This window comes from Anabrus simplex, chromosome 1 (assembly GCF_040414725.1).
Source record: "Anabrus simplex isolate iqAnaSimp1 chromosome 1, ASM4041472v1, whole genome shotgun sequence".
Lineage (NCBI taxonomy): Eukaryota > Metazoa > Arthropoda > Insecta > Orthoptera > Tettigoniidae > Anabrus > Anabrus simplex.
In genome coordinates this window covers 455,799,769-455,813,243 of record NC_090265.1, presented here as the reverse complement: position 1 = coordinate 455,813,243, position 13,475 = coordinate 455,799,769, and the positions used below count along the sequence as shown (strand labels likewise).

The 13,475-nt window shown below is 42.7% G+C and overlaps 1 protein-coding gene across 1 annotated transcript in view; it reads right to left on the bottom strand.

Moving 5' to 3' along the window:
- Nucleotides 1-13,475, bottom strand: part of LOC136867270 (cytochrome P450 6j1) — a 91,283-nt gene that overhangs the window by 47,659 nt on the left and 30,149 nt on the right. Inside the window, exon 6 of the mRNA XM_067144419.2 lies at nt 10,940-11,082. Coding sequence (XP_067000520.2) covers nt 10,940-11,082 — 143 coding nt within the window. The remainder of the gene's footprint in view (nt 1-10,939; nt 11,083-13,475) is intronic.

The window sequence follows — 13,475 nt, the reverse complement described above, 5'->3', positions numbered from 1 at the left end:
TCCCTGATGATAGTACTGTTTTTACACAGAAAGTTATGAAGTGCATTTTACTCATTTAGGGACACTAAAATGCAGTTCCTTTTTTTTCCAGGCAGGAAATAAGTTTTTTATTTATCACACATAATTGATGGGTTCCCCTCACACTGTGCTAGTTTGCACCACACTCAAACAGAGAGTTTTGAGAGACATTTTACTCAATATGAAACACGAAAAAAGCAGTTCCTTTTCTTTTCTAGGCACAGATAAACTATGCATTTATTACACATGATGGATGGGCTCCCCTTACATTGTGCTAACTTGCATCGTCCTCGTATTTCAGCGACAATTTACCAGTGTCTAACTTGATCGTTTCTCACATTTTTTCTGAGTAGTAGGTATTGTCGCATGTCCTGATTTTTTCTTCTATTCATATTCATTGTCAATTCCCCCATAAGGCCTTCCTCTTTTCTTTGACACTTAATTGCTCTTGTTTTCTTAGCACAGAACTTCTACAATAGAGGCCTTGAAAGTAAATAAAAGCAATTGGTTTTTCTTTGGGACACCAAATAATTCACAATCTCTTCTGTAGAGAAGCCACGATGTGACGGTGACCATATCAATGAAATGAAAGAACAAACGCATGTAATACTTTTTGGATTTTATGGTTATTCTGTACAAGGCTATGAGAGTATCGATCACATCAACACCTCCCCCGAATTTGTTATATATGAGAATTATTGACGGGAAATCAATATCAACTTCTGTCAAACCTCTTGACTTTATCACTTGGCTGTGCAGACGTAAAACTTGAAACGAGCTATACTGCACTGCCGTCGTACCATTTCACTGCACGCAAAGTCACGCCTTCTACAACAGTTTCCCTTTCCTCAAGTGATCCTTGTCCTTTAGACTTCAGTACAGCATCTGTAATCATGTTACATCCTGGCAGCCTGTTACTACGAACTGTTCCCAAACAAAATATTTGAATCTTTGATCATTCTGTTATCAGAGAAACTGGCGTGAACCAGATATCAAAGTACAAGGAATAACATCGGAAAGTCGTAACACTATGTTGGAGCTAACACCAAGATCACGCATATCTGGGTGAGGCTCAATCTTACCAGTGAACACTTCAAAATTGTACACAACTCCTTTCTCATCACATAGTACAAATATTTTATAACCCCAGTTTTTTGGTTTGGATGGCATGTACTGCTTCAAGCTAGACATTCCCTTGTATGGCACGATCCGTTAGTCGACACAGAGCATACGATCAACAGCAGTTCTATTGAACTTAGACAGCAACATGCTTACTACTGGTCTCAATTTATAAAGCCTCTGTTTGGTTCATTGTATGAAGGCATTTGGGAATTGTCATGAAATGTAGTTTTGATTTTATGTCGTCCCATCTATGGCTGCTAATAACACTACTAACATGCTGGATGCAGAAAGATGATGACCAGTACAGCCTTGTTCTGGTAACAAGTATAAGAGACATATACATCACGGTGCCACTAGTTCTGCTAAAGTTAACTGCAGTGGTTTTTTCTGGGTCTAACTGTACCGAATACAAATTTCACTGATCAACATTGTGTTCAAGTGTGCTATTGTCAAAGAATTATATGAAGTAATCTACTGTTTCTCTTATTGAATTTGATGGAAGAAGTGTAGCCAACCATTCACGCAATGCTCGAGCAGATTCCCCTGCTACTTTCTTCCACCTAGGCCTATCTCTTGCTTGAGCTGAAGATCGTCCCCCCGCGTTGGTGGAAGGTTTTGTTTGCTAGTTGCTTTACGTCGCAGCGACACAGATAGGTCTTATGGCGACGATGGGATAGAAAAGGCCGAGGAGTTGGAAGGAAACGGCCGTGGCCTTAATTAAGGTACAGCCCCAGCATTTGCCTGGTGTGAAAATGGGAAACCACGGAAAACCATCTTCAGGGCTGCCGACAGTGGGGCTCGAACCCACGGTCTCCCGGATGCAAGCTCACAGCCGCGCGCCTCAACGCGCACGGCCAACTCGCCCGGTGTTGGTGGAAGGAGTTTCAGTGTTGTATGAAACATTCGCCCTTAAAGATGTTGGACCTTCTTGCTCATTCAGTTCCTCTGTTGGTAACTCAGAACCCTGATCTGAAAAGAAAGTCCAGCGCTCTCTGAACCGAAGGCTGCTACGCTGACCACTTAGCTAAGGAGCAGGACAAAACCTCACCAAGTATGACCTCGAACTTCAAATGTTTTGATGGTTAATTGGTTAAAGGTTTTAAGCTGACTGCACTTAAGGCTTATGTATTGTATATTCTGTAAATATAACTTGATTTACGGTGTAGTATATATGTTAGAAAAATGTTTAATTGAAATGGTCAAGTTAGTAACATTAATCTACAGTACAGACATTCCTTGACTGATATAGACCATTCTCTATTGCTACATATTGGACTCATTACTTGCTATTTCGAGTAAAATTTGTGTTCCTAATGTGGAAATGTCGCTACTTTCCAGCACGTTCCATTTTCCTTGTCACATTAATGCCTGGCTTTCACTCATTACTGCCTCATAGTTTAGTGGCAGGTAAGTTCAGCAAAATACTTCGGTGTTGGCCAAGATATCGGGGCTGGGTGGATTTGCATTTGGCTAGAATAAATTTAAGTATACAAGTGCTATTATTATTAATAAGAATATTATTATTATTATACCTTTTTGCGGTGATTGAGAGGATTTAGTATATCTTATCCACACGCAAGGAGTATCATATATATTGTAGAAACGATAATAAGCGTGTGGGCTTTTGCTGTGTCAGAAAACGTTACGTTTCGCAGAGAAATTTGCTTCGGATCTTCAGAAGAAAATCTCATCTCTTCACGAGCAAGACTCCTTTAGCAATTGAAGGTTGAAATTTAAGAAGACTTTACCGTTGGTCTATAGTAGGTGGTACTCTCGTTTGTCACTAGATGGCTTACTGTGCACTAGCCCTCGAGCTCCAATTAAGATGTTTGTAGTTCCATCGTATGTGCGTGTGAAGTAAACAGCAAGGTCATCCGACGAATCCGATTTCGCTGATCACTTCATAACTTGTTCTTATTACTCTTAAGCGGTTTAAGAAGTGGTTTTAACGTAATCCGATAGGTAGTTTTTGTGTTTTTATGTCATTAATTTAATTACAAAGCCCCGCCAAGATTTGGACAGATTGTCGCAAGGCGACAGCGACTTACTCTGTATCATAATAGTCCGGTAAGAAATGCTGTATAGAGGAGGATAGGAACGTGCCGCCATGTTTTACAAAGTACCTTTCTTGCTAGGAGGTTCACAACCGTGGCTGTGTATAGCAGGATGCGAACACGCAATTTCAACCAAGCGTGGTACACTTACAACTTAACTATCTGGAGACAAACCCTGGGGAGGTGGGGGTAAACCACCCCTGGCACCCCTGACAAACCGGGCCTCCGCAAGGAAATACAGCTATATTCATACAAAACAGAACACCTTGAAAGACTAGAGATGGGAAGTTCATACTCGCAGGACATGTTCATTAGTATGTTCTGCAGAAACGATTAGCATTTCAGTCACCTAGGTTAGCATGTGCCTAGTAGGCACTGGGTCCTCCATGGGCACTGATAACTTGTGATGGCATCGGCGCGTATGGCGTCTTGGGGTATAGCCATCCATGCTGCATTCACCTGGTTCCGCAGCTCATCTCTGGTGTTTGGCATTAGGTAACAGTAACCGCACCCTTTGTTTCACCATATCCCACACATCTTCCATTGGCAACAAGTCCAGTGCTCGGGCGGGCTGGAGCAACAGTCTGACATCCTGGACAACAAGAAGGCACGCGTTCGTGCAGCAACATGTGGTCGCGCACTTTCCTGCTGAAATATGGCGTCTGGTGTGTAGTGCGACCTGTAGGTCGCAGGATGTCATTCACATAGGTCAAACTGGTCACAGTGCCCTGGACACGCACCAGCTGTGATTTGCGGTTGTTCCCAATAACATTCCACACCATAAGGTCTTGACTTGGCGCTGTATGTCTTGTGCGAATGCAGTCAGTATTATGCCTCTCCCCCTGTCTGCGGTGAACCAAAATGCGGACATCATTTTCAAACAAACAGAATCTGGATTCGTCCAAAAAAACTATCTGCTGCCATTCCTGCCCCCAGTGACGTCGTTCCATACACCATTGCAGTCTAGCATGTTTACGCACATTAGTCAAAGGTAGGCGGAGAAGTGGACGACGCGCCGGTAACCCACACCGTAATAAACGGCGACAGACTGTCACTCCTAATATGTACGAGGGTGTTACACTGTTCGACTGTTGCGCCAGTGCCGAAGAGGATGCAGATCTGTCCTGCAATGCCATTCGGATGAGGTGGCGATCTTCCCGGAGGGTGGTCTGGGTGGTGCGACTAGACCCATCTCGTCGTATTCGACGGCCTTCTGTGAACCATTCTGTGCACACCCATTACACTGCTGACACATTTCGTTCCACACGAGCACCAATTTTCCGGATGGATGCATCACGTTCTCTCATGCCAATAATGTGCCCTCTTTCAAACTCACTCATTTGACGGTACGGTTCTCGCATACGTCTGCGAGGCATCCTGCACGTCTGCTCAAGTCACACTGATCCATTATCTTCGGTTTATAGCGACGACGAGAGCCGCAGGCACATTTTACCAGTCGGTGGTGGTGCGCCGAGATATCGATGTGGTCCTTGAACGGGAGGGTCGACATGGTTCAATGCTAATCATTTCTTCAGAACATACTAATGCACATGTCCTGTGCATATAAACTTCCTATCTCTAGTCTTTCAAGGTGTTCTGGTTTTTAGAACATGAGTGTAGTTTAACGTAAAATTGTAACTTCAAACTAAAACTTAAAATTAAACACATAACAATAACTCTAAATTTACAAAAAGAGCTCGTAAACTATCAGTCAACGTCACATTAAATAAATCTACAAAACAATCGCTTAAAACAGTTCATACAAATCCTAAAATTAAACATTCAAATGAAGTACCCGAGCATAGCCGAGTACTACAGCTAGTAATAAATAAAATAAAATAAAATAAAATAAAATAAAATAAAATAAAATAAAATAAAATAAAATAAAATAAAATAAAGTGTAACGAAAGACCGACGGATAGAAGAATAGGAAAGAGCTGAAGATGGAAGGAAAAGTGTTTAACAGAAGAAACGATAAAAATGAGAGTGGAGGGGGGGGGGGGTTGAGAAAGACGTACTACAACGAAGGTGAAGACACGTGAGTAAAACTGGGTAAGAATAATACAGTAACAGATGTATACAGATTATAGTACATAGCCTACAGTAAACCATCCAGTGGTGAGGAGAGTACGAATTTAGAAAACACGGAAACGAAATAACAATAGTGAAAGGAAAGGGAAGAAAACTACTGATGTAAATTCTTAACGGCTGGCAACCACGTTTTCATTAATTGATAGCCAGTGTCCCAGTTGAAATTATTAGGATTTTTACGTATTTCCACAGCTTCCCGTACAATGCTAGACCTGTAGTGTTTAGTGACGGCAAGAGTTCAAAACATCTTGGAACACGACATCATGACCCGTTGATAGGGCATGCTCAACTATTGCTGATGTGTTTCGCTGGTTGAGACGGATATTTCCTTGGTGTTCCTTCACATGAGTGCTAATGGACCGGCATGTTTGGCCAATGCATACCTTACCGCAAGTACAGGGAATTTTGAACACCTCAGAGTGTAATAGTGGGGACTATTTGTGCTTGCTTTTGCCTAAACTGTGACCAATTTTTGTGACGGTTTCAATTACGATTTTTATACTGTGCTTGCGAAGGATCTCGGTGATTCGATCTGCGGTATAGTGGATGAAAGTAAGGTAGGCAGTTCCCTTCAAGTCTCAGTTCTGTGAGTTTTGTTTAGTCGTCCCTCTGGGACGCAGGGCTCTGTGAATCAATATATCGTTGTAACTATTACCCTTGAACGTGACTGTGAGTGTAATGAGTGTCGTGAGAAACCACGAAGATGAAACGAATTTCTGAGCCATCAAATATCCAGAAGGAGGTTAAAAAAAACGCCGAATATGTTCCATGGTACACGGCGCTATCGTTTCTCGCTTTAATTTTTACTTTACATTATGCCGAGAAGTAAGTTGGGCGTCCAGAACAGGGCCTCTCAAACGCCCAAAATCTCACGCGTGAAAATTGAGGTGCAGAGTTCCTGTGCACAGTGCATCGGTCCCATTCGGCTCGGCTCGGACAAACGCTTCGTCTCTGGGCTACTCGGCTAAGCTCGGCTCAACTCGGCTTGGATTTGGAGCGCTACGGAGCAAACGAGGAAGAGGGAGACAGGCGGAGCGAGCGAGACAGGCGTGGGGAAAGAGAGAGACAGCGCTATTGCTCCAAATCGAGGAGTGGGGGTCTGCACTCTGTTCAACCAAGCGAAGTCGTCTTTTGCACCGTGCACAGTGCATGCACCAGGCGCATGCACTCTGAGAGGCCCTGGTCCAGAGGGTTCGGAATTATCCGGATGACTTGAAGAAAGCTGTTCAATCAGCTATGGCTCCTCAAACAACCGACATTTCTATCAGAAAACCTTTCAAATTGTTCAGTGTGAATTTTGCTAATCCGTACAAACTTGCCGCATCTTCGAAACACTGAAGCTGAACTTGACTTGTATGTTTGGTATTCAGTCCGAAGGCTGGTGTGATCCTGTTGCATCCTCCACGGCTCTGCCAAAAGCTATCAAAAACTAGCCTAGGTGTCACTGAAGAGGCATAGGCTACTAGGCAAATGAGGAGCGAGGTAGTTTCCCGTTGCTTTCCACATCGGACCAGAAGTTGTTGTTATTACGTATTAGTCTGCCAAGCCCACTGAAATGCAAGCACCAACCGACCATATGAGTGACATTTTTACACCATTCCTAACAAGGACTTATTGCATAAGGAATGGCATTGCTAGCATCGTTCATACCTCGGTTACTTTCATATTGTCAAAGCCAACGATGAGAATGAGACACACCGAGCTCTATAGCTGCAGTCCCTTAAGTGCGGCCAGTATCCAGTATTCGGGAGATAGTGGGTTCGAACCCCACTGTCGGCAGCCCTGAAAATGGTTTTCCGCGGTTTCCCATTTTCACACCAGGCAAATGCTGGGGGTGTACCTTAATTAAGGCCACGGCCGCTTCCTTCCCACTCCTAGCCCTTCTCTGTCCCATCGTCGCCATAAGACCTGTGTGTGTCGGTGCGACGTAAAGCAACTAGCGAGACTGAGACAGGTCAATGAAAGTAACAAATTTATTCTAGTCCATCTCAGAAGACATAGTGCACTGTAAACATGACAATTCGCCAGCAAAGGAATGACTTATGTTAGAGAGAGAGAGAGAGAAAAGGAATTTCTCTTGAAGAGGTGCCGTGTGTTGCTGACGGTGGAAGCAGAAGCTGAAAATTCCCATTATAACCAAAGATTAGACAGCAGAAAAAAAAATCTGAGACCGAAGTACATGAAAACAATAGCAAAAGTGAACTATGATTTCACCAAAGAGGGTGTCATCAATAAGAATTACCCTTAGTTATGAAATAAACAAGAAGTAGTTGAAGAGGAGTGGATGAGGGGATTCATGAAACGTCAATCAAAACTATCCACAAGAACCCCAAAAGCTAGGAGTTTAAGCAGGGCGACCAGTTTTAACAAAATGAATATAGCATTGTTACTGGACAATGATTGTCGTCACTTTGGACCCATCTCATCTGGACGAATTTGGAACTCGAGAATGACTAGAGTACAAGCATCAGGAAAGATAGCAGCTCCAGAACGGATCACGCAGATCTTCCGAAATTGGCAGCTTCGTCACAATTACTGTGGCATCAGCGCAGCTGGGAACATAATCTTCCAATACTTGTTTCCTCGAGTTGATTTTAAGCCTAGAATGCTGTATGGTGCAACGCTTGGGTCAGTTGAGAGTGCTACTCCCTCTGGACATTCAAACGAAGAAATCTTCCGAGAGTTTTTAGGAATTTTATTAAATTTTTGAAGTCCTCCGGAGGAGAACGTGTTCTGTTGTTAATGGACAACGACGAAATTCATCTCAGAATGGGAGCTCTCGTTATGGCTTTTGTTTGGCATTGTAATCTTCCATAAACTACAGCCTCTTGATTCGTCTCTGAAGTCTTCCTACAGTACGTTAAAAACGAGTACTGTACTGGCTTGTCAGTCATCCAGAAAAAAACCTTTGACCACTATGGTGTTAGGGAAGTTATGGGGAAAACCTGTCAATGTGCATTGACTGCTAGGAACATAATGAATAGTTTCCGAATTTAAAAAAAAACTGATTTCAGATATTTATTTATTTATTTACAGCTATGTCCTATTTATATCCCATGTGTTTCAAAGTAGGACCTACTAGAGCAGAGGTGCTCAGCTGGGTGCCCGTTGAGACTACCCAGTGTGGCTGGGCAGGCTTGATGTAACTGCGGGCAGCTTATGTATCAAGCGCACGTCACAGTCAAGCGAGAGCGCGAACATATTCAGTACAGCAAAGGAGAAGAACCGTTCGATTGTGACTGGTGGTGGTGGTGGTGATTGTTTGAAGAGGAAGTACAGCTGGGCAACCGTCCTCTATTAACACTAATCAGAGGGGAAAATGGAAGGGACCCAACACTTCGAAAAATGAAGGTATGGGCCAAGGAAAGACCAGAGCCAAGAAGCGCGTGAAAATGAGACTCCCTAGACCTCGGAAACCTAATACCTGCGGGATCGTAAAAGAACAAGAGTTGACCAAGGGATAGCAAAGATAAAAGTGAGAAACCTTATAAGTAAATGGAAGCAAAGCTTTTTTTTTTTTTACAATTTGCTTTACGTCTCACCGACACAGACAGATCTTATGGCGACGATGGGATAGGAAAGGTTTAGAAATGGGAAGGAAGAGACCGTGGCCTTAATTAATGTACAGCCCCAGTATTTACCTGGCGTGAAAATGAGAAGCCACGGAAAACCATCTTCAGAGCTGCCGACAGTGGGGTTCGAATCTACTATCTCCCAGATGCAAGCTCACAGCTGTGCGCCCCTAACCGCATGGTCAACTCGGCCGGTAGAAGCAATGCCGGGACTCAGCTAAGGGCCCCGTGGTTGCACACTCCCAAGTTAAGACCACCTGGGGCTCCTTTCAGTCACCTTTCACGACAGGCAGTGGATACCGTAGGGGGATTCGAAATGGTTATAAATTAATTAATGTACAGCATAAAGAAAGACGCTATAATCGCAAGTAGATTTATCTCTTCAAATATTCGTGTATGATTTTTAGCTGTGCTCGATATTAACAGACATGGTTTTTGTTATGTACAAAATGTCAGTGGTATAATACGAACAATCTTTCTTCAATAAATACTCAACTGCACAATAGATACCCTTCAATTTCTGTAATTTCACAGGTTGAACATAAGATGATTTCTCGGAATACTTCCGTTGGATATCTACACTATGTACAGAACCTATATTGTCAGGACACACTTGTGTATCAAGATTTTGTCAGTCAAGACGGCGATCTGATTATGCCAATTTACACTATTTATAAGATTTTGAGTTGCCAGGAGACAAACTAAAGAACAAAAGTCTGTGTTATTGTAGTGTAGGATAGTGTTGTGTGTGATATTTTAGTTACATAAATGTTGTGCACAGTACAGAAACGCAGTCCCCGAGCCTAGGGAATTAATCATTTCAAACGCCGCCCACCGTAATCGGAGGTTCTGCCTTACAAGGGCTGCATCCGGCTGTAGTAGTCGCACGAAATTACTATTATCTGCTACAAGATGTTTCTGGGTGTCAAGACTTCATCCCGTAGGTTGGTTGGATAATAGAACAGCTACACCAAAAGTTACGTGGTTATAGAGAAACATCGGTGATCGCACCGTGTTAAGAAGTGCAGTCAGCAAAATACTGTTGGAACACGACTGGCCCAACCAGTAGCACATTTCACAATATCCAGACACAATAGTCGTGCTCCGAATGTCACTATTTTACTCAGCACTACCGATACTTCAGTGGCTCAATGAAGCTCTGGCTTGTGTCAAGAGACAGATGTAAATATATTCCATCCACCAAGAAATAGCAACAGGCGACACAAGATGTTTATAGAATGCATTTTACATGTGTTGTTCATTGATTGTCTACGATATGATTAAAAATGTACAAACTGGTGTTGCAGCCTGTCCCTGTGATGAGCGGTATGAAGGGGCTTGGTCGGTGTATAAATTTCGGTAGACTTGGCAGACCTATATAGAACAACACCTTCTGACTCGGTCAGGCAAGTAACGGGACACTACCTCACTTCCCATTTCCCTAGTACATCTCTTCAGATTTTGAGAGACGTCGGGTGCTGAAATTTTGTCTTGTACGCGTTTTTCACGTGTCGAAAGCCAACATCATTGAACTGTTGTATTTGAATACCCTCATGTGACTCTGACTCAAACGGCAGTCGAACCTGCTACAACAGGGCCTCTCAGGGTGCATGCGCGTGGTGCATGCACTGTGCACGGTGCAAAAGACGACTTGGCTTGGTTGACCAGAGTGCAGACCCCCACTCCTCGATTTGGAGCAATAGCGCTGTCTCTCTCTTTCCCCACGCCTGTCTCGCTCGCTCCGCCTGTCTCCCTCTCCCCCACTTGCGCCGTAGCGCTCCAAATCCTGGCTGAGTTGAGCCGAGTATAGCCGAGTAGAGCCGAGCATAGCCGAGTAGCCCAGAGACGAAGCGTTGATCCGAGCCATACCGAGCGGCACCGATGCACAGTGCACGGAGGTCTTGCGCCTCGCTCTGCACGCGTGAGATTTTGGGCGTTTGAGAGGCCCTGTGCTACAACATTGGAAACAAGAACACAACGACTAACCAACTGCACAACTGATGTAGACTTTAAAATGCACAGAGTTGAATCAAATCCAGTCATTTTGTTCTGTCGAACAATGGTTAATGTTCGTATACTCACTACTGCCATCTTCCACTGTTTTCGATTTCTGCTGCAGTAACTGCTGTAGATAATCCTGTCGAACTATGCTATTACTCGTACGGTACTCGACGACTTTCTTGATAACTCCTCGGTAATAGTCAGCAACATCAGGATTTATCAACCTGCAATTCAAGGTATGCATGGCAATGTTTAGAGACATATAAATGTGGAAGGGGTAAATAAAGTTTACTCCATACAGGTTGTGAAGCCTCCTGGAGGAGTGGAAAAGAAAGGCTTCCATAGTTCGAAACCTTGGCACTAAATGAGATAGATTGACAAGGTCTATAAAAAAGAGACGTCTCAAAAGTCAGTTTTCCCGGGCTGCGTAGCTCAGATGGTACAGCGTTGGTATTTGAAGGTGCTATACACATTATTTTCTTTCACAAGAACATCATCACATGTACTGTGTGTGACCACAAGGATCCTGAATTTTACAAAAAGCGCTAGGAGACGCAATGTTACAACTTGGAATAATAAACTATTCGTATGCACAAGTACAAAAAACTGCTTGGACTTTACGGAATACAGCATATTTTAGGGGGATTATCACACAAAGTGGCCTAGATTAACAATTATGAAATATAAAGATGGTGGTGCAGAACGTTTAACGAGTCTTTGATAATGCTTAATACGATGTTGTTTAGTATATTTCTGGGGATACCTAACCCTTTCAAGATATTCCAGGTGTATTTTGTAGTATCTTCCCTGCTACCAAAAAGCAATCCTTTAACTGACCAATGGTCAAGTCGGATGTCAAATCAAATCAAATCAAAATCTCTTTATTTGCAAATGAGGTGTCTACCTCGGTGGCAAATGGTACACTAAAATACATTATTGTCAAGCACTAAATTTTAAATTAACAGGAGACGAAGAAAATTTTTCTAGAATACAATATTATACAATTTACGCTAATAATTTTTTCTATTAAACACACACATCATCCTTAATAAATTTATATTGTTTACAAAATTCTACTTATAATATCTTACAAACATAGTCAACTCATATACAGTGCGGTATGTGAAATTACTTCTAATAATACTATACAACTGGTATAAGATTAAAATTAACATTGAATTTATTTACATATTTATATTTTACCCATTTTGGAACCTAAGTAGCATAACGACCTGCTGCGTCTCAACCAGAGCCCCCTTTTGCCACCACTTTTCAGAGTTCCTGAAGGGCCTTCACAGCTACCGTAGCGGTCCCAGGGCCCTCGAAGTCCCCACTGTACTTCACCCCTACAGGCAGTCCCCTACTTGGGCTGTCCAAACACCTTAGACCAGGGGATGGAATTAATTTAATCACACACATTTATTATTTACAATATCCTGCACTGGTCGAATGCCCTCTAACATTTAATTTATTATCTCTGTTGTTGTTTATTCTCTTCTTGAATATCTGTACAGATTTTGGAAATTTTGTAATATTCGCTTAAATATGGGAGGCACGGTTCATAAGTATCTTTCTTTTCTCTGCTAAGCTCAATCGCCTGTTCAACGTCTCTTTCAAAACGAATAGTGGGACCCAACACTATAGTTGGGCCCACAAGAGTTGAAGTCTGACATTTGAGCGGCGAAAGCAGTAACTATGAAGTACGCTGTGTTGTCATAGTTATATCAATCAGCGGCATATCACCCTTTCACACAGGCTGAATGTTTAATCAACTATGTTGGCCTAATGCAGTTCAATAAACTTTGACCCGTTCCTAAGCTCGTGCTAATTATTCCGGCATTTAAGGCAGAACACGTCATTGCCGATAAATATGAGACTTAACCCTCCGTTACACGCGTCGCGGAGTGAGAGTCCGCACTTTATTATTCTTTGGTATCATAGGCCGAAAATGCAAGGCAGAACGGGCTGCCATCTTGTAGCTTCTTTTCTCAACAATACAAAGGCCGTGACGGCGTGAGAATGTCTGAGTAATCGCCGAGCTGTTGATTACAGAAGTTCATATTGTCAACTGCAGACTTGCGGAGTCTGAGTCCGCAGGCGTGTATTGGTGAGTTGTTAATCTTACTCACTCTTTTGGAAAGTCATCCATTCTTCCGTTTCTATTTATTATAAAATTATATAATTTTATTACCTACAAGTATAGTAGTGGGCTCATTTTGATATATTTTCTTCTTGTGATTATTTATAGTGGGATAAACACGACATTACGAAATGAGGTATGAATGATTATTTTGCGTCCTCTTTCCAAGGAGTTGGTGCGATTTATTCCGAGAGTTATGGATGAAATCGAGCAGTCGTTGGATGACGATGAAGTTGGTGCAAGTGATGATAGTGATCGGGACGTCGTAAACGATAGTGATCGTAATTCTGAGAGCGATCAGTCCACGTGTGAAGAGGACGTGGTTGAAAGTGAGCAGCATGAAATGTGTGGAGGAAAGGACGGGACCGAGTGGAATCATCAGCCTGTAATGAACCGTAATGGAAGGGTCAGACAACTTGAACATAATATTATAAAACACTTGCCTGGAGTGTAGGAGTTGCCAAGAATATTGAGGCG